The 20,918-nt window shown below is 32.6% G+C and overlaps 1 protein-coding gene across 3 annotated transcripts in view; it reads left to right on the top strand.

The window, feature by feature from the left end:
• The window catches only part of LOC149795338 (uncharacterized), a 252,889-nt gene that overhangs the window by 38,038 nt on the left and 193,933 nt on the right, over window positions 1-20,918 (top strand). For all 3 annotated transcript variants that reach the window (XR_016422309.1, XM_089965109.1, XM_089965108.1), the window contains exons 2-7: window positions 725-885; window positions 2,367-2,489; window positions 4,555-4,741; window positions 9,200-9,303; window positions 11,579-11,647; window positions 18,136-18,270. Coding sequence is in view for 2 of the 3 variants with exons in the window: in XM_089965109.1 (XP_089821235.1) it covers window positions 727-885; window positions 2,367-2,489; window positions 4,555-4,741; window positions 9,200-9,303; window positions 11,579-11,647; window positions 18,136-18,270 (777 nt within the window). In the remaining variant the exon portion in view is untranslated. The remainder of the gene's footprint in view (window positions 1-724; window positions 886-2,366; window positions 2,490-4,554; window positions 4,742-9,199; window positions 9,304-11,578; window positions 11,648-18,135; window positions 18,271-20,918) is intronic.

Raw genomic sequence — 20,918 nt, 5'->3', positions numbered from 1 at the left:
TTTTCAATAAAATACTTTGTATGATGTCTGGTTGGTTCCAAATGAAAATGGTGCTAATCTGATGTCTAATATGGCTGCTACAACATTCATTTTGAAAATCTAGTTATTACCACTCTTCTTGATTTGGAAAATCATTTCAGCATGGAGTTTTCTCAAAGAAGATTTTATAAGATGTCTGGTCAATACTAGTTGAAAATGGTAATAATTTGACATCCAGTATGATCATCGTGTCATCCATCTTGAAAATCTTGTTATAGCTACTCCTCCCGAATGGAATGGAATACCAACATGTTTTTTTTTACCAGAAGATGAATGATGGTATCTTTTTGGTCTTGAATGAAAATTATGCCAATCTGACCTCATATTTGGCAGCCACAATGAATATATTGAAGATTTCCTCACTAATTCTCCTGACATATAAATATGGGTTTATCACCAAAATTCATTTACTTTTTGGACATTAAAGCATCAGCCTCATTAAATGTCTCTTATTTTTCTTTAACCTCAAGTTATTTATTTTAGGCAAGTAACATAATGGCTATAATTAGTTTTTTCCCTACAGATGAGATCAAGAATATTTTTCTAGCTGTTTGTCAAGTTTTACTGTAAATTAATTGATGTAAGAGAGTAATAGAGAAAAATATTGTATGATTAAAGGATTGTATTTTAATCTGTCATAAAATATGGGCTGTTTGTAATATGAATTCTCTTTTTTATTTTGCAGCCATGAAAGCCCTTTATTACAGTTTTTGCTTCACCCAGCTTTTCCTGCTGGGTCAAGTTTTTGAAGTATCAGGTAGTGCTTCAAGTGCAGTGACTTCATATGGAGTTTCTTCTCGCCAGACATTTGTCTCTTATTCTGGAAATAGTAGTCTGAATTGCAGTGTAAGTAAGAAATAAAATAAATTATTCTGGTTCATTTCTTTTTATGTTTTGCCTTTAATCACTGTGAATTCATCTTTTATACACACAGATATGGAAGGTTCAACCCATTTTATCCTGTTTACCAATTTCAACTGCAGTACTTGATTCCTGAGAAGCAATTCTAAATACATTTTTGTGGTAAAACGGAGCATCATACAGTAGCAGCAGCAGAATGACCTTCACCATGTTTATTAAAAATGTTGTAACATTGTTATTTCTTTTTTAAAATATAAAAAAACTATGTATCTCTGAAAAGGTAATATAATTTGCAACACAGTGTTATATTTTTTATCATTTACCAATGTACATGCTCACAACTGTATTTTGAAATATGACTTGAAAGAAGAAAAAAACAAATTAAAAAACTTACCATGATGTTCAGTGAATCTTTTGTCCATGAAGATGAATGAAATGCTCCTAATAGTATGTGAATAAAATAAAAAGGAATTCAGTTTCTAGTATTTTGGTCCAAACTTTCTAGCACTGTTAGTTCAAAAGTTATAGTAATTTTGCTAAAATTGGACAACAAAACACCTGGAACAATTTGTTTACTTCACATTCTAGAATATGTACTTCAGCGTTCAGTTTCTCATGAAAACTTTGCCATGGGAATAATTTGTCTTCCATCAAGAGATAATTATTGGTGACAAATCAAGCATATATTTGTCACATCCTTCAATGCAATCATATCTCGTGACAGATTTGATATAAGCCTATATAGCCTTCATTGTGGGAATATCGACTGGCGTCCATCTTGGTGACTTTGGTTGGGGGGATTTTTTTCTACACTCCTGTTCAGCATAACGGTTTGTTTCATCAACAAGCTTTTTCCAAATTAAATCATCCCAAGTAACTCAAAGTAATGTTGTCCATCAGCTTCTTCTGGGTGTTGAACAGTTGCCCCTTCTATCAATTTAGATCGTGGCTTCAACCGAGGTGAAAAATCATCCTGGACCCATTTCTCTTGAAAGCCTTCAGAGTCAGCTTCAAGTGCATGAAGCCATGCATCATCTCTTTCATCAACTTGATTCAATTCTAACACATCATTTAAGTCAATATTATTATCAGAATCATCCAGATCATCAGCTTCAATGTCGCTACCTCACTATCAACATCTATGTTTACATTTGAGTTGTCATCCATCATTTTATTGATTTTCAAGCCAACAATTTCTTTTCCAACCATGTTTTTTTAAATTAATTTCATTGCACATGCATGCATTAACCATTTCCTGTGTTGGTGAAGAAGTACACAAATATTTGGGATGTATAACACGTTTCTAGAAACACTACACACATACGTAGTAGAGTACGACTGTAGTCATATCCAGGATAAAATGGGATACTTTGACCACAGGCGTATTCAGGATAGAATGGGTTAAAGTATACAAAATAATTGTTGAAATAATTTATTATTTTGTAACTCTTTAAAATGTATTGCAGATACAACATCTTGTGAATTTACCTGTCCGATTTTCATCAGTTGGTCAAATGGCAGATGTTGACAGCATCAGTAATACTTCTGGTGCCTTTTATCCTAAGCTTAGTCTGAAAATGGCAGTCGAAGTGAGTATATGTAGTAGGATGACATTTTAATGAGAAAGATTTTAACCTTGTACTTCATTGCTGTATTTCTCCAGTGATAAGGTTTTGTCAGATGATATGACCCCTTCACCACAGATTACATAATCTAGCAAATGTGTATGTAGGTAAACCATATCAGATAATAAGTGCATTCCTCCCCCATTACCATCAGTTTTATTAAGCTGGCTGGCCTTATCATGGAAGAAATATTGTTACAGTTGCTTTTACTTGTGAATTTATCTTCCATATTTTTGTCCCCCATGTTTCATAGAAAGGGAGGACATTTATTGAACTATGAATCCATTTTTTCCTTCCATTCATCTATGCTTGTTTTTGCACAATACATCCTTTAAATAATGTTGAATTTCAATGAAATTTGGTATGTAGCTAGATATGAGCGGGACCTTTCCTGAGTTTATTTGTCAGCATTTATTGTTCATCAGCATTATAACCTCTTATTGCTCATTCCACCCACTTTTGTTTCTGCAAAATAAATCCATTAATTATTAATAGATTTGATCCAAATTTGGTAAATATTAAAATATTGAGGTGAGAGGAGACTTTGGCTGAGTTCAATTGTTAGCATTCTGCATCCTCATTTAGCAGAGTTATAGTCCCTGCTTCACTTTTGTTTTCACTAAACAGCACCCATAATTATTATGGGAGAGTTCTGTTGTTTGCTTTCTACATCAGTACATGTATTTAGCAAGAGATAGAGCCCCTCTTTGTTGGACACACAACTTTCTTTCCTAAAAAAAATTAATTGATCAATATTGGAAATTTGGCATGATGTTTGATAATGATGAGACCTTGAGCTCACTTAATAGCCTTCTGCATCATCATTTAGCAGAGTTATAGCCCTTGATTGTCAGACCCACCCACATTTGTTTCCACAGAATAACTCCCTTAATTATTATTGAATTTCATTTGAATTTGATATAGAGCCTGGTATTGTTGAGGTGTTGTCAGAGTTTTGAGTGTCAGCATTTTGTCCTTGTTTATTGGAGTTACAACTCTTGATTGTCGGACCTGCCCACTTAAGTTTCTATAAAGCAGCTCTAATTATTATTGGATTACATCCAAATTTCATGTGTCACTTGATGTTGATGATGCCAGTAAACAGCATATCACATCAATTCTTTGAATTTGCTTGTTCATTTTATTATTATTATTATTATTATTATTATTATTATTATTTGAATTGGTTATTTGTACAGTATAGTCATCTGTCAAGACTAGCTTGGTGAAACTCGAAGAAATCAGATGATACTGTTATCAGTTTTACTTGAACTAAGCACCAATGATTGAACTATTTATAATGTGAAAAATATCCATAGGTTTTTTTTCATGAAGTTACCATGAAAGATTCTGTGGTATAACCTAATTAACAGTTGGCTGCTTTTGATGTAATGCAGAGGTCTCAGAAAGCACTTCCAGTGCTCCCTGGATCTTCAGATACTTGTCATGGTCTCCCATTGTTCTTAGATTGTACAACCTGTGGATCTTCCAAAACTTGTCATGGGCCTTGGGCTTTTCTGAAGGCCTGAATCCTTGACAAATTATAAGAAGAAAATTCATAATGTGCAAGAGAGATGAACAAAACAGCAATTTAAAAGGCAAAACAATGAAAATTTAATTGAAGTCAAATGAAAATAATCATTATTGGATGATAGTGAAGTTTATTGATTATTGTCTGTAGTGTCAAAAATGCATAAACATTAATGGTCTCACTCTGTCTCACTGGAAACTCCATTTTTCTGGTGACTGAGGGTATCAAAGGTCTACAGAGGGCTCTTCCATGCTTATATCTTGTAGACATATTGAGGTGCCCTGTTGATTGATATCACATTTTCTGTCATATCCAAAATATCTGGTAGAATTTTTTTATGTTATTTCAGTAGCATCATAAAACAAATTTGAATTATTGAAAATATTGTCATGCATTGTTATGGAGGATTTCATCATGGTGCATCTATATACAACAATAGAAATGATTTTTTTAAATGTTATGTAAATACTATCATGTGATTAATTTTATTTATTTCAGGTATCAAACACTGTTGTAGAGGTTTTCATCATGGTATCCAACAAAGGAAGTGTGGCTGCTTACAATGCACTTGTTAGAGCTGATTTGTCCCAGGGGTTAATAGTGGATTATGGGACATTGCCAAACTACTTCAATATCACATCCGATGGTACACTTAAATTTAACTGGAACATTGGCACACTTGCTGGTAAATCACCACTACTATAAAATTCCAGTGCTGGATTTTAAATGGAACAGAGAATTACTTGAAATATAAAAATCCAGATTTTGTTTTAATAATCTTGCCATGGCATTGTTAGGACATAGAATGTTACCCTCATCCAGCCATCTGTTGCAACTTGGTTATGTTTTGTAATTAGATCTGTTCAGGCATTGTCCTGTAGCATCCATGTTCTATGAACATATGTCTAGTTGTATGCTATACAGTTAAACCTTCTGCAATAATAACCATATAAAGAGCAAATTTGTGTCAAGGTCAGGTTCCATTGGTTTCATTTACAAATAAGTCAGTTCAAGTTTACATATGTATAAGGGAATCTGGTCATAAATCTTACTACCAGCTGACCAAATGGTTCCTCTCATTGTTTGTTGATTTTATTAACAACTGACAAGTTAGTTTATTTGCCCATTATAATTTGCAACTTATCCCACGCTGCAAGATGAATGATTTTTTCCAGCCTTGAATCTGGTCTTCAACCATTCTGTTCTCTTTCTGATTAGAAGCATATGTCTTCTGACCTGTTCATGTGATATGCATGAATATTCCCATTATGAATGGGAGATACTAATATCACATTTTCAATATATGAGATTTTTTTTGATGTCAGGGTCACAGCATGTTAAGTTAAATATTTATTAAGATCTCAGGTGAATTTGGTAATGGGTGAGATCTAGTCACGATCTTACATTTGAGTGGCTAAACTGTTCACTACCTTGGATGCAATACTTTTCTTGAATTTTTATCAAACTTCGAACATGTATATATCATTGAGATCACTGGTGGGTTCAGTAACAAGTGAGATCCAGAGGTGACCTTGGAGCTAACTGACTGAGCATGTTAATATCATTAAGATCTTGGACAAGTTCAGTTTATAGGCCTATGTAATCACAAAGTCACATTAGATTAATGAGTAAGAGCCATACATCCTAATGATGTGATCTTGCATCTGGTTGGCATAACCTGTTACCATTATAGAAACTATTTCTGATCAACTTGAATCATTACAATTTTAGATGGGTCTAGTTATGAGTAAAATCATATTGATGAGGTGATCAGGCAGATTAGTTGCACTTGTGAACACTTCAGTGGCTCCTTCTGATAAGATGTTTATATATAATTAGTAAATAGCTATATCATCAAGATATCCAGTGAGTTTTAATATGAGCAGTATCTTTGCATTTCAGCACAGTTATACATAGTTAAATTCAGTTTTAAAATGCTACTCTGTCTCCATGACAACAAGGGAAGTAATGCATGATATTGACTGTTGACAATGACAGCTTGTAGGTTCCACAAAGTTTGTCTCCATGCACAGAAATGTAAATCAGACAACATAAAGCTAAATTTTGGAAACAGTTCAAGTAAACAGTTTGTGAAAATTAGTAAAATAGTATACCTTAGTGAGTATAATAAATAATTCATTATTTATTACTGAAAAAACTATAAAATAAAAATATAAGAAGATAAGATAATTTTCCATAAGATGCTTGTAAAACATTGCAATTTGAAACTATTATAATTAATGCATTGTGAGTGATGAGTTGACAAGACAACCAAGGAAACACATTTAATTACATTTATGCAAAAATACATTGTACAATTGCAGGCTAGCATAAACTATGTGTAATGTTGTAATTAAGTTTCAGAATTACTTAACACAATTATAAATGTTTGCTTGCAAGCAACTGTGTTGTTTCTAATATTGACTTTGCTCCAGTAGAATCATATTTCTTTTAAAAAGCAAATCTAACTTTATTCATGTTTCACAAAGAGTTATTACTGTAAACTTTACAGCATTTCAAATTTTAAATATTTGGAAGTAAGTTTAATGTGTTTGGTAAAATCAAGTTTGACAGTTGCTGGTAAAGGCATGTTATAATGCCTGTAACATTTGTCATTTATATTTCATAACATGAATTCTGCATTTTTATATGGCATTTCATAGACTCTGTGCCATTACTCACAATTTATTTTAAATTTGTATTTTGTATCTTTAGGTTTAAATTAAAAATATGGCTTTACTCTTGAAACATATACAAATTGAATTGCCAATAATCATGGTCTTAAAAATGTTATTACCAAGAATCATGGTCTTAAAAATGTTATTACCAATAATCATGGTCTTAAAAATGTTATTACCAAGAATCATGGTCTTAACGAACAATAAAAACACCAAAAGAACCTTTGAGTTATACTTTCAATTTAAGTGAAAATCATTTGATTCTAGAAACCACAAACTAAAGTTTTGTTTGTAAACTGAACTAATAAAGGTCTTGCTAGTTATGAGCAGGAAACTGCATATTAATTATGTCTTTCTCTTTAGATATAATTTTGATTATAATATAATAAAATATGTAAAATCAACTTGACATAAAGTTTGGGAAATAGTTCACAGGAGTTGTGTTCTTTCAGTGTTACATAAGCCTGCTTGGTGAAATAGTCAACTGTTAAGCTTTGTAAGCCAAGTTATCACTATTAGGCCCACTTTTGCCTCTTGTTTATGACAAAGTTTTGTGTTCTGGGCCTTAGAATTGATTTTGCTTGTGAACATGGTGATTTCTTTAATCTTTTTGATAATGAATAATTATACAACTGGAATTTTTAAGGGAAAACATGCTGCTCATGGACAATGTAATTTTCCTTACACCTATGATTAAACAAGAAATGACTGTCTCTATTCATTACTTTGTCTATAAATCATACCTCCTCGGTTGGCCAAAATTACATTAATTTAATGAAAGTTTTGTCTGTTTGGTGATAATGTGTGGGCTGTTGCTTTTTGGGAACCCATTGTTATATATATATATTAAAAGAAAACTTATATGTTAAAAGAAACATAAATGTTCATACATGTAGGAAATAACATAAATGACAGAATTTTTAATTTTACTAGGGATAATAACCCCAAGGTGAATGGTTTGTGTCCTTGGTATGGAAGGTTTAGGAGAAGTAATGAAGATTTCCAGATGTTTTACACATCCATAACATGACACATTGGATTTTATGAATGACAATTTTAAACGGGGCATATAGGATGTAAGGGATTCCATGGCATGCCTGGATAACACAATGGTAACAATTGCTTCATGCCTTGGCATTTCAATCAAGGTTATCTTCTGTTTAAAAGAATGTACAAGGAAAAAAGTGGTTATACAAATATAGCTGAGTTCAAATTAGCTATGAAATCAGTATGAAATACTGCAATTTCATTTATTTCCAAGGGTAATGATTTTTCGGCAATGAAAGTAGAGTGTCATTGGCACATAAATTCATGAATTTATGATTACTAAAACCCATGAAATACATACAAATTGGCACCCTATGAAATATATTGAATTCATAGCATTATGCATTCACAAAACACTTTTAAGTTAGATAAATCCATCTATCAACCTAATATTGTCCAAACAAGTCAGAGTTCACTTTGACAATACAGTACACTTGTTGGTTTGCCAAAAACTTAATATTCACCTCATCAATGATCACACTTCATTTTGTTTGAGATATACCTACTTCTAAAATCAATGGTTTTGTGTTTTCTAATTTGAATATGTTGCCAGTTTTATCATTTAAATGCTCAGTGGTATTTATTTGATGTATTTGCTGCACAGTATCTGCACAGTTAGCAACATTATCTGCATATGGAGTTGTAAACACATCATCAGGGTCTTCTGAAATAATTGCACCTCTATTCCAGTGAAGATTTATATTCATGTAGTAATATCTGGGTTCATTTTGAAAAGATAACATAGGTCAGTGTGATCTAATGTTTAGAATTGAATGGCTTTTGTAGTTTTTAATGTTTCTTTATTATAATAACATCTTGAACCCTATTTCATGAAATTGGTGTGTGGATATTTTTCGAGGAGAATAATTCATAAGTACCAAAACTAGATTACTGTGAACTAATTTTTGTGATGTGCATTTTGTATTATCAGACATTGTACCTTGACACAATGAGATCTGGACTAAGACTTTGTTTTGACCTTACACTGATGAAACTTTGTATATTACCGCACCTTAATGAGTAGAATATAAAAGAAATATTTTATTACTTGACTTGGTAGCATATGCATTAATTTAGACACATACAGCAAGCTGGTAATGGGTTTGAATCCTATCCAGTCCAGTATGGGTTGTCTGTCATAGTCTATCACTTTGCAAGGCTTTAAACTTCGTTTGCCTCATTATCAGTTCTTTATACCAACTTATATGTTGTTGAATAATCCATCTATACTTATGATGGTTTTGCTGAAACAATTGTTGTTGCATAACAATGAAAGTTCCATCCTACCTACCTGAAACCATGGAATGTGTAAGTCAGTTATGTAATTTCATTTTAATATGTTGATTTATCTTTAGAAAAGTATTTCAACGAATTTGGTTGTTACAGATTTTTAAAAATTTATCTTGTTTCTCCTGTAGGATCTGAGAGTGTGAACCTATCATTTAAGGCAGAAGCAAGCAAAGATATTCTTCAAGAGGGATTGAATTACTTTGATACATACTGCACCTACAAAGGGTCAGGGGTATGTTTAAATTTAATGAAGCAAATACTTTTAAAAATATTCCTCAAACAATCTCAAACATATATAATTTGCCAAAAAAAGTATTAAACCTGAATAGTTTATTGGCAGCATACATGCTTTGTGTCTCAGCTGTCCTGTGTTCAGTGACAGTTTCCTTGACATGTAAGAGAGATTTGTCACTCATGCATGATCAATTATTATTAATTTTCTCCAGGACATCCAGTTTTCTATACCACACAGTGTCATAATGTCATGCCAAAATCTGAGCTATGGAGGGCACTTATAAAAGTTGTAAGAACTTGTTGTGTAGAGTTACTTTTGAATAAGTGATGTTGTAATGTTTAATTTAAAGTGAAGAAGTCGGTTGATATTCCATTTAGTTTTTCTAAATTAAAATAGTGCTGATCTAGTGTCAAATACATCTACTATGGCAGCTATCTTGAAAATTGTATTGTTGTTGCTTCATAAAAGAAAGTCCTATCAACATGTGGGTACACATGTACCAGAAAGTCCTATCAACATGTGGGTACACATTGTACCAAAAGTCATATCAACATGTGGGTACATATGTACCAGAAAGTCCTATCAACATGTGGGTACACATGTACCAGACAGTCCTATCAACATGTGGGTACACATGTACCAAAAGTCATATCAACATGTGGGTACACATGTACCAGAAAGTCCTATCAACATGTGGGTACACATGTACCAGTTAGTCCTATCAACATGTGGGTACACATACCAGAAGACTTCTTATGATGTCAGGTTGGTCCTAAATTAAAACAATTCATTTGGAAATCCAATATGGCCACCCAAACATCAGTTTTTTAAATTAATATTCTTCCTGAATTGATGGTCATATCATCATGGAGTTTTCACAAAAGCCATATTGCCATGTTGGTCCTGAATGAAAATAGTGCCAGTCTGACTTCCAATTATGCCACCATGGCAGCCATGATGAAATCTTTTTTTATACTATTCCTCCTGAATGGATAGATGTATTGGTATGGAGTTTTCACCAGAAGATTTCTTATGATGTCTGTTTGGTTCTTTATGAAAATGGTTTCACAAGGACATACAGTATGGCCACTACTGTGACCATGAAGATATTGAGTGGGTGGTAATAATAATAATAATAATAATAACAATAATAATGACTTTATTTAAAGAGGGTAACCCAATTAAGTAAGAACTAATCGATTTTGAGGCCCTCATACAAAGGAATGTATTTATTTTAGCTACATCTCTGAAGCCACTGGATATATTGGGATTGGAAGAAGCAAATAATGTGAGCATTTCTAATCTTAACTGGAATACTATTCCAGAGCAAAGTTCCAGAGTATTAGAAACTTTTTAAAATAATTCCTTATTTGGTTTAGGAATTTTATACTGTTTGTTAGAACTTGATCGCAAGTGGGGAGTATGTTTAGGTAGCCTATATGGTCATATGAACATGGAATTTCACTAAAAGACTTCTTATGATGTCTAGTTGGTTTTAAACAGAAAATGGTACCAAGCTGACATCCAGTATAGGTTCTACAGCAGCCATCTTTAAAATGTTGTTATTGAAACTCCTCCTGAATGGAAGATCATATCAGCAGATGGCTTATGCTGGACAACTTCTTATTGTCTCTAGTTGGATTTAAATATTAAAAAAAGTGTGCTTGTTTGATATGAAATATGGCTATACAGTTACCATCTTGAAATCTTGTCACTACTCCTCTTATATGGAAAGTCATGTCAGTATTGGGTTTTTGCTGCATTTTGTAATGTCTAGTTGGTACTAAATAAAAATGGTGCTGATTTGACATCCTGTATGGGTATCATTTTATGTGTCTTGAAATTCCTAACATTCCTGCTCCTCTTATTTTGAAAGTTTTGTTGTCTAAGGGTTTTCTTAGAAGAATAAGAATGATATCCACTTGATCCTAAATGAAAATGGAGCTAATCTGACCTCAAGTATGGCAGCCATAATGAACGTCTTGAAAATCCCACCACTAATTCTCCTAAATGGATGGTTATGATTATGACCATTTAACCAAATGAAAATGGTGCTGATCATAAATCCAATAGGGCTGCCACATTGACTACTTTGAAAATCTTTTTGCTCAAGAAATATCAGAGGTGGTTTCAACACTCAATAGTTAAAAGGAAGAAATGGTCTTAGTTTTAAATTCCTGGAAATTCTTTTTACTGTCAGTCCCATTGAATGACTCTTGTAAATGAATATTAGTCTTCCAAGTCTTTATGATATTGTTCTATGGTATTTCAGACATCTGAAGAATATGGGCCATTTGCAGTCCAGGTTGGGTTGAAAAGAGTAAACACTTACAAGGACAATGTAAGTGGTATATTTCTTGATAATTATATTTTTGCTACCTTAATAATAAAAGGAAAAATATATTCTTTATGAAACAGTTGCCCTAGTGATAATTATGACAAAATATACATAGACACTTTACCTATAATTTAATCTGCATTTTGTTTCTAGTAAAGGACTTGCTAGCAGTCATATGATATATATATATATATATATATATATATATATATATATATACATACATACATATTATGCTTTCTTTTATTGTCTTTTTTGCAAATTTACAGATATTGATTTAGAAGTAACCTTGCAAAAAAGTATGTGTCTCTACTTTACCATTAAGTGACACCATTTAGTATGTAAGTTGTGATATGTAAATTGCTTCATATATATATATGTGTGTCTCCTTTACCACTGAGTGATGCCATTTAGTATGTAAGTTATAATATGTAAATTGCTTCATATACATATATGTGTCTCTCCTTTACCACTGAGACATGCCATTTAGTTTGTAAATTGTAATATGTAAATTGCTTCATATACATATGTGCCATTTTAGAATTGTTACAGCAGAGCACTTGTTTGCATTTTGAAAGCAAAACTGGGACTCCAGTTGACCCAATTTTTAAAAACTCAGTACCACTCTGATGACTAATATCAGTCTCTAGTATCTGGTAACTAATACTCCCACCTTAGAGATGCAAGTGTCTGTTGTTACTCTTTCCAATTGAATTACATTCCTTGTCCAAAACATTTGACCTTTGATTATTTTCATCATCTTATGTAACTACTCTGTATGCTAAATTCAGTTTATGTTGTTAATTATTCTATATTGCACATTGATATGCCCACTGTAGGTTCTGTTTTTTTCTTTTACATTTCCATCCCTGATATGCCATTTTTTCTTGAATTCAAATGTACATTCAAAGTACTGTGTGTGAAAATTGTGTCCTCTATAACTTCCATTTATATACACATGCCATAAGGAGTAGTGTGATATGTTCTCATGTCCATCTCTCATTTCTCTCTGTCTGTATGTTTCATAGTTTATATATGTACAATAACTTGAGTTATCCACCATATATCATTACCATACTTTGTGTGTGGCAAGCACTTGAGGTAAGGAAGAAATCTGTTGATTTTGTGCTTAAAAAGTCAAAGATTAAGATCATTGTGATTGAAAGAAGAAAAATAGTTTTGGCACAGTAACTCGTGCTATTCACCATCTGTATTTACTAGACTTGTTGATGGTTTACACTTTGGGCTCAAGGGTCAAAAATCAAATTCACTGAGACTGAAAGAAGAATTTATTTTTTAAAGAACTTGAGTTCTCCATCATCTGTTGTCACCAAGCTTTTTGGATTGCTCACACTTGCCTGTGGAAGAACCTTATTTTGGAGTCAAAAAGTTACAAAGGTTAAGATCAATGTGACTGAAAGTTCTTTGAAATTAAAGTAATAAATATAGTTTTGGTTGGGGAAGTGGGACTAGGACACACCCATTGCCATGATTGTGCTAAATAGGTCCTGTCTAGAAAAAATCTAAACTTTTCAAAACTATTGTTTTGAAGTGGAACTACATGTATTGCTTTAAAATCTTGTTTAATTTACCACACATTCTGAGTTTTCATCATCCATTGAGAGTGTTTTGTTCTGCGAAAATTACAGGCCCATATGGTGAGACATATACTTGTCAGAGACATGTTAAAAACTTGAGCCAAGCAATTTCAAACAAAATCAGATTTATAGCAAAAACAACAGTTACACACAAAACAATAAGAGAAAACAATTTAGAAAAGAAAGAGTGACATTAAAGTTATTAAATGAAATGAAAATGAGAACAAACAATTGAAAGACGGGAACAAAATTTTATTGTTATATATTGGTGCAGCCATCAGTTAACTTTTATTTATAACCAATGACTGATGTTAAATTACCAGAGATTCCTAAGATTTTGTACTATGACTGTTTGAAAGGACAACCAGTCAGACTTTGTGGCAGATTATTATATGCATAACTGTCAGATCTTTACTATTCATTCAAGTTTAGGCCCAAGGTGGCTGAGTGGTCTAAAGTGTTTGCCCTTACAGATCACCGATATTTCACCGATGTCTGTGTGGGTTCAAGTTTCATGCTTGGCCATCATGGGTATGTAAGGAAGCTTGCCAGTGTTTTTTCCCAGGATTTTTCTGGGCTCTTCCTCCACCAGATAAACTGGATGCAATGTAAAGCCTATCATGTACTGAAACATGGCATCAAACCCAAAACAACATCAGGCTTAAAGGTATGCTCATGCATACATGGCTGAGGGGCTAAATTGATTCTGGAATATGCCACTCACCTCAGGAATGTAGGTTTGATCCCCACCAGCTCAGTATCCCAAAATTATTGCATCACTACCAGTCCATTACATACATGACAACCATTACACAAATTGGCATAATCAGTATGCTTTTTTTCACCAAATTATGTTTCACACCCCCACCTGTATATGGCTTATGCTTTCTTGGTACAATAAAAAATAAAATAAAAATAAAGCAATAAAAAGTTGTTTTTGTAATTTTTATTATCATCTCTTTAATTCCACTCACATAAAATTGAGAATATTGTGAAAAGACTACTGCTGTATAAGAATAGCATAGAGTACTTTCCTTATTTGCTGTTTATAGCAATTATATCTTACCCATTTCCTAGAAAACAGACAGGTTTCTTCAGATCTGAACTTTGCCTCACAGATTCATTATGTTGAGATGCTAGTTAGTTCTTGGACCAGGCTATATCTTTTTAAAAAAAGCACGACATGTTAAGCAAAATGCTTTGTAGTGCGAGTTGTGGATGTTATATGATGGAAAATGTTAGAGCAGATGTATCTTTTCAAACTTCAAAACATATCAAATCAGAAAAGAGGACAAATCAGCAACGTTTTACAAACTTTAGAAGAGGAATATGAGAGTAATGTACTACAACAGGCTGATCACATGACCATGCTCATTATAAAATTCCAGCGCGTGATCATTCAGTGAAAGTTACATATGCTGACTAGTCAGAGGAAGTGCTGAATATAAATAAAATTTCAATATATTTTGTGTTTGTATTCCGGTTGTCATCCATATAGATTTTGCCCCTTTGTAACAAGAATTTTGACCAGCTAACCAGGTTAGTAGCAAAAATAGATGTATCTTTTTCATTCATGCTGTAATTCTGGCATGAAATATACAGATTACATTTTTTACACCCAAATTACTCTTTTGTCACTTATAATGGCAATAATTATGCTTGTACCTCCAGGGGGTTGGCATGTATGTATTTATGACCATGTCAATTTACCATAAAACCCAATACACAAAGGATACTATTAATAACTAAAATACATTTCAGCAGTAGATATCTAATGAATGCAATGTCATAAATCATTATATTTGACAATAAATGCAGGAAAAACATTGATTTTTAGCTTTACTGCCCATCCATCAGCCTAGGTTTGTTATTACTAATTAGAGGTGTATAGTATTACCAGTATAACATTTTTTTTTTCTGGTGATATGTATCCAGTACTTTTTCAGTGAACTGGTATACAATGTATTGTTAGATTCTGTCAGTAAGGAATGTATGGAAATTCCTGGGTAATCATATTATAAAATTATTTATATTAACAGGATGTTTTCAATTTACATAACAAAATAATTTAAAAATCATCAATATTTTTACAAAACAGATGTTTTTGTCCAAAATTAATTACTAATACAATTATATTTATGATCCTTTAATCAAATTTTTGACACATATCACATATGCTAACGTGGTGGCCAAATGATGTGTTGTGAAAGATATTCAGGCCTAATCCAAAAATTTCAGATTAAAAAATAAACAAAAAACCCTGTAATGTTTTAGTTATTGTCAAGCATATTTTAATGTCTTGCTAAGTAGATGTATTCCTTTGTAAGACTGCAATTCGTCCTTCCTAAACATTTTAAGAGATCAGTTATTCTTGTTTGAATTTTATGTAATTTCTCACATCTGCTAAATATTTTCTTGTTTGTTGATTGAGTTTTATGTTTACTGGCACTCTGATAAATATCTTGCATGGATGTTGGCACCCCACTCAAAGCTTCCCTGCCTATTATAGCAATAGTTTAACTAGTAAATTGTTTGTTTCACTGCCAACACTTCCTATTAGCTTTCTAATCTCAGTACCATGTCTTTCACAGGTTGTCAGCTGTAGTGTATTCATCCCATTTTAGTTGCAAATTTTAGATTACAACAAAAAAAATATTCCCATAAAAATGAATAAAATAAAAGGTACTCACCATTTATATTTTGGGAGCTGTGATTTATTTTGAGTGGGGTATTGTTTTCTTTAATCTTAAAATAATTAAAAATCTTTTTTTCCCAAAAATATAATAAATATAATATGATATTATTTTGTAGGACAGACGTGACACTTTGCAAACATATTCATCCCAGGATCTACTTGATCATAACAAAAGTATGGCATGTTATTGTTACTTCTCCTGAATTGATGGTCATATCAACATAGAGTTTTCACAAAAAACTTCTTTTGATGCCTAGTTGGTCCTAAATTGAAAATGTTGCCTATTTGATGTCAAATATTGCTGTTGCAGTGGCAATTTTGAAATTTTGTTAACTCTTTTTCCAAAGAGAAAGTCATATTGACATGGGATTTTCATGAGAAGACTTCTTATGATGTATAGTTGATCCTAAACAAAAATGGTGCCAGTCTGATGGCCACCAAAATGGCCATCTTGAAAATATTGTTATCACTACCCCTTTTGAATAGATGGCCATATCAACATGAGGATTTGACTTAAAATGCTTCTCATCCTTAAGGAAAATGGTTATATTCAGATATTCAATATGCCTATCACAGTGGCCATCTTATAAATCTTCTTATCATTATTTCTCCTAAATGAATGGTTATATCAGCATGGGCTTTTCCCTGAAACTGTTGATAGTGCCAATCCGACTTATTTTATGGCTGCCACAATCTTGAAAATATTCTTATGACTATTCCACCTAGATGATATATTGATATTGTGCTTACATCAAAAGATTTTTTATGATGTCTAGCTGATATTGAATAGAAATGGTGCTAATCCTTTGTGGAATATGGTCACCATGGCACTGATGGAAATCTTGGTATCATTACTCTTCCAAAATGAAAAGTCATGTCAGTATGGGGTTTCCACCAGAAGACCTCATGTGATGCTTTGTTGGTCCTAAATGAAAATGGTGCCAAGCTGACATGCAGTATGCCCATCACAGCAGCTAATTTGAAAATCTTGCTATTTCTGAAGAATATTAGTCTGAGAGATAGTTTCCACACTCGGCAATTCAAAGTAAGAAATTATATTAGCTTAATTCCTGGAAATTCTTTTCAGCCAGTGGTAGTATCAGTCCCTTCAAGAAACTAATTTTTCTTGTGATAAGGGTTGAACAGTTCATAGGCAGCATGAAAACCTATTTAATGCTACAGTTGTATGATTAAAAGCAGGTAGGAACTACATTGCAGAAACTTCATCACATTTTGAATATGCATATTACTCCAACAGTTATCCATCATTTTAATAAATATACTATCCATCATTTTAATAAATATACTAATATTTGTGATTTTTTTTATAAAACAATAAATTCTTTATTTTAATGTCTATTATTGTTGTATTGGATAATAAACAGTTGTTTTTGTGGTTGTGTCTCAAGAATAATAACACCTTTTGTGATGGTACCCTCACAAAAGATAGGCATTCCTGCTTCTTTGGGCTTTTTCCTGGAATAATGGTTTCTGCACAGTAATTTTAGTTTAAGACCACATATCCTGACCAATGGTTCAGGTCATTGAGATATGTCTCTAGAGTCAGTAGTGCCCTACAAGATATAAATAGAGGACTATTTAACATGGGATGGGCATGTATTGGTCCATTCATGGTTGTTTGGTTACATTATCTTTATTATTTGTCTTCAGTCTGTCATACTTTAGTTACATTTATATTTATTGAATCATGATTATGTCGCTAATTTGTAGCATTTGATTATAAGCCATAACATTTTAACCTTTTTTTGCAATAAAAACCAAAATTAACAGTCAAGGAAGGTAGCTAGCTAAATAAAATGTGTGCAACAGTGATTAGATAGTTTGACAAAGTTGCAAGGGGAGGTAATTATTAAAAGGCTGGGATCCTCTGCAATCCATCCATCTTGTGTACTCTGAAAACTATGGGAAACGTTTGATTAGTGGTAATCACAGAATTTATTTTTTTAAAAATGTAAATACATACTTATTTATTTGTCACTCAGTGAAGCATATGGATTACAAATTTTCAAACTTTAACAATCTGGCACAATTTTATTGTCAGTGTTGTTGAAATTTTGTATACAGAATATTAGAAGTTGAATAGACCATATTTTCATGATACATGAACAGTGGAAGATATTATTTGTATTGATGAAACCTGTACAGTTTTCTTTCACCCCTTCTTTTTATATTTTCAGCTGATGTATAAACAGGGCTTTGCTGCTCTGTCATTCTTCATGCTTCTCATACTTGGTGTGTTGCTTGTGATTCTGGGATTTTGCATCTTCAGCATGATTCGACGCAAAAGGATGATATCACCTCAAGTAGTTGCTGTAAGTATCAGTGTGATACATGTGAACCTCCTGCACACAAGGGTTTTTCTTCCAAGTTTAGAGGTGTCTCCTGTCTCTCCCATCACTCACTTAAATTTCCTGCATATTAAACATTATTAGTGAAAAATTTAATTTTTATCATTTTTTAAAATTTTGGTTCTAGTGTAGTATATTTGTGGTAATACTGCCTGTGATCACCTGACTGAAGTGGCTTCAACAGGGAAAGGCAATGTAGTTGCTAAGTTCAAACTTTGATTCCTGTTGGCATGGTTGGCTGGCTTTGCTGTTTTAATTTTGTCAGGGTGGATGATACTATGTGTGAGCAGAAGTAAATCATACAGGATTAAAGATGTAATTGATTATGGTTGGGTTACTAAAGAGCTCAATCAACATAAAACAGTAAACATTACTTTGGTTCTCCTTGCAAGGTATGTTTTACTAAGTTTGGTGCTTAAAGTTAATGTTGCGATGGATTATTCTATACTATCTTTGATCAAAAGTAATTTGGACAGGATTCAAAATGTTAACTGATTATGGATTGATGATTCAAGAGCTAAGATGGCATCAAACTGAATCAGTTTGACTTCAGTATTTAAATTTTGAAGAGATGTCTAAGCATGCTATTGCCAAAATGCCAAAATTCAGGCAACCAAAATATCACACAAAAATTCATTGATGTGGAAACAGGAATTTTTGATGTTGCAGTCAATATTTCAAATGGACATAAATATACTTTCTGCTCAGACTTTCTGTAAAGCCGCTTTTTTGGTGGCAAGAATGACATCACATACTGTATCATGCAGAATCCCAATCTCATAAAGTCATATTTACTGTAAAAACAAAAATGCCGTCACTGTAATCCATGTTAATGTAATCTGTATCAAGTGTTATGTTTGCTGAGACATTTTATAGCCAAACATAATCTCCTGTTTCTGGTAGCAGATTATATTTCAGATCAAGTCAAAATAACATTCCTTGACTTTAAATCTCACAAATATTCTATTGCAAATGGACAACAGCTATTCACACAGTGATTATTTTAAAATCACATTCATAACTGTAATATAAAATGATAATAATAATAATAACTATATTTTATTACATAAACTCAGTGATGTGAATGACCATCTGCAGAACACAACCAGCAACCATGATTTTATGAAAAATATGCATTCAACATGGCTATTAATAGGAGTAGCACATAAACACCACACTGATCTTGATTTAACCTTTGTAAACATGAATGTAAACTGAAGTACATGTCTCTAGCTGCCATTGTAATCTGTAATACCTGGGATGAATGGGGCTTTGTTTTTTTCAATAATACTAGTAAGTGATGATCATTTTCCACAGTTGATTGTCATTATTAAACACTGGTGATAGTGATGATAATGACAAAAATAATTAGGCTTAAAGTTTTGTTTGTGCTTCATGTGGACGCTGACACATGCCAAGTTTTTACAAAGGTTCTTAGTCAACATCTACAGAAACAATCATTTATATGATTTTGTTTAATTCAGTACTACCACTTTTTACAACATTGTTATTATGTACTCACCTATAATATTTTACACATGTCTGCTAGTACTGTTTGTATGAATCTTGTATGTACTCATCCTTAAAGCCTTGTACATATTTTATTTTAGCAGTAGATTCATTGTCTTGTTTTTAACATTATACAAGGCCTCATGGAAGATTGATCAGCATTAGGGAACAAGACTTTTTGGTGCCAATGTTTTGGCATCAGACAGTTTGGCACCAGCCATTTTGGTACAGGCCAGCTGAGTGAGAGAGGTTTTGGAACAAGGTTATTGTACATTATACTAAGCAATGTATCCAGCTACATGTAGTTTGAAATAAATCCTCAACTTTCCAAGGTTAATATAGCCTGATAGCATTGTAAAGAAAACACTAGAAAAACACGGACTGAAGAAAAATATTTACTTTAATTCTTTCTTAACACAATTGCACATTGACATTTGATAACATGCCTTTGTGTAGAATATGGTAAAGCTACCTAAAATGTTGTATAATCAGTCCATCAAAAACTTATGTAATTATTCTTGTAGTAAAAATGTAAAAATAAAAAAAAATACTGTAATGCTTTCTTAAGGTAAAAAATGCCTTCTGTAAGCAAATAAATGTGGTACAAGATAAATATACTTTTTATATAGTGCTGAACTGACCCGTTCCTTTTATAATGTATAAATTAAACATGTTTTTTATCTCATGTCAAAATGGCTGGTGGTAAATGGCTAGTGTCAAAATGTCCATGCCAAAACAGCCAGTGTCAAAATGGCAGCACCAAAAAGTTATGTACTGAACATTGGACCCAGAGAGTATAAATCCTGAGCAGTTTTGGCAGTCAGTCAGCAATCTGAATCTACCCAATGGCAGGAACTAATTTAAACTTTTTGGTGGACTGTATAGAGCTGTACTGACATTGCCACATTCCAATGCAGACACACAAAAAGACATTTTCCATTGTGAGTAAAATTCAGGCTGACTCTACAGGAAACTTGGATCCAGTAACAGTACATCTTTTCCTAAGTGCTGAGATAAAAACATAATGAGGACTGTGACCAAATTCTAGTCTTGATGTAATAAGAAATGCTAAAAATGCTTGTGGTACATTTGAGAAGAGTAGA

This window comes from Sinohyriopsis cumingii, chromosome 7, assembly GCF_028554795.1.
Source record: "Sinohyriopsis cumingii isolate HCF-2022 chromosome 7, ASM2855479v2, whole genome shotgun sequence".
In the NCBI taxonomy this organism is placed as follows: domain Eukaryota; kingdom Metazoa; phylum Mollusca; class Bivalvia; order Unionida; family Unionidae; genus Sinohyriopsis; species Sinohyriopsis cumingii.
The sequence above is the reverse complement of the archived record's forward strand: the minus strand, read 5'-3'. Positions and strand labels throughout refer to the sequence as shown.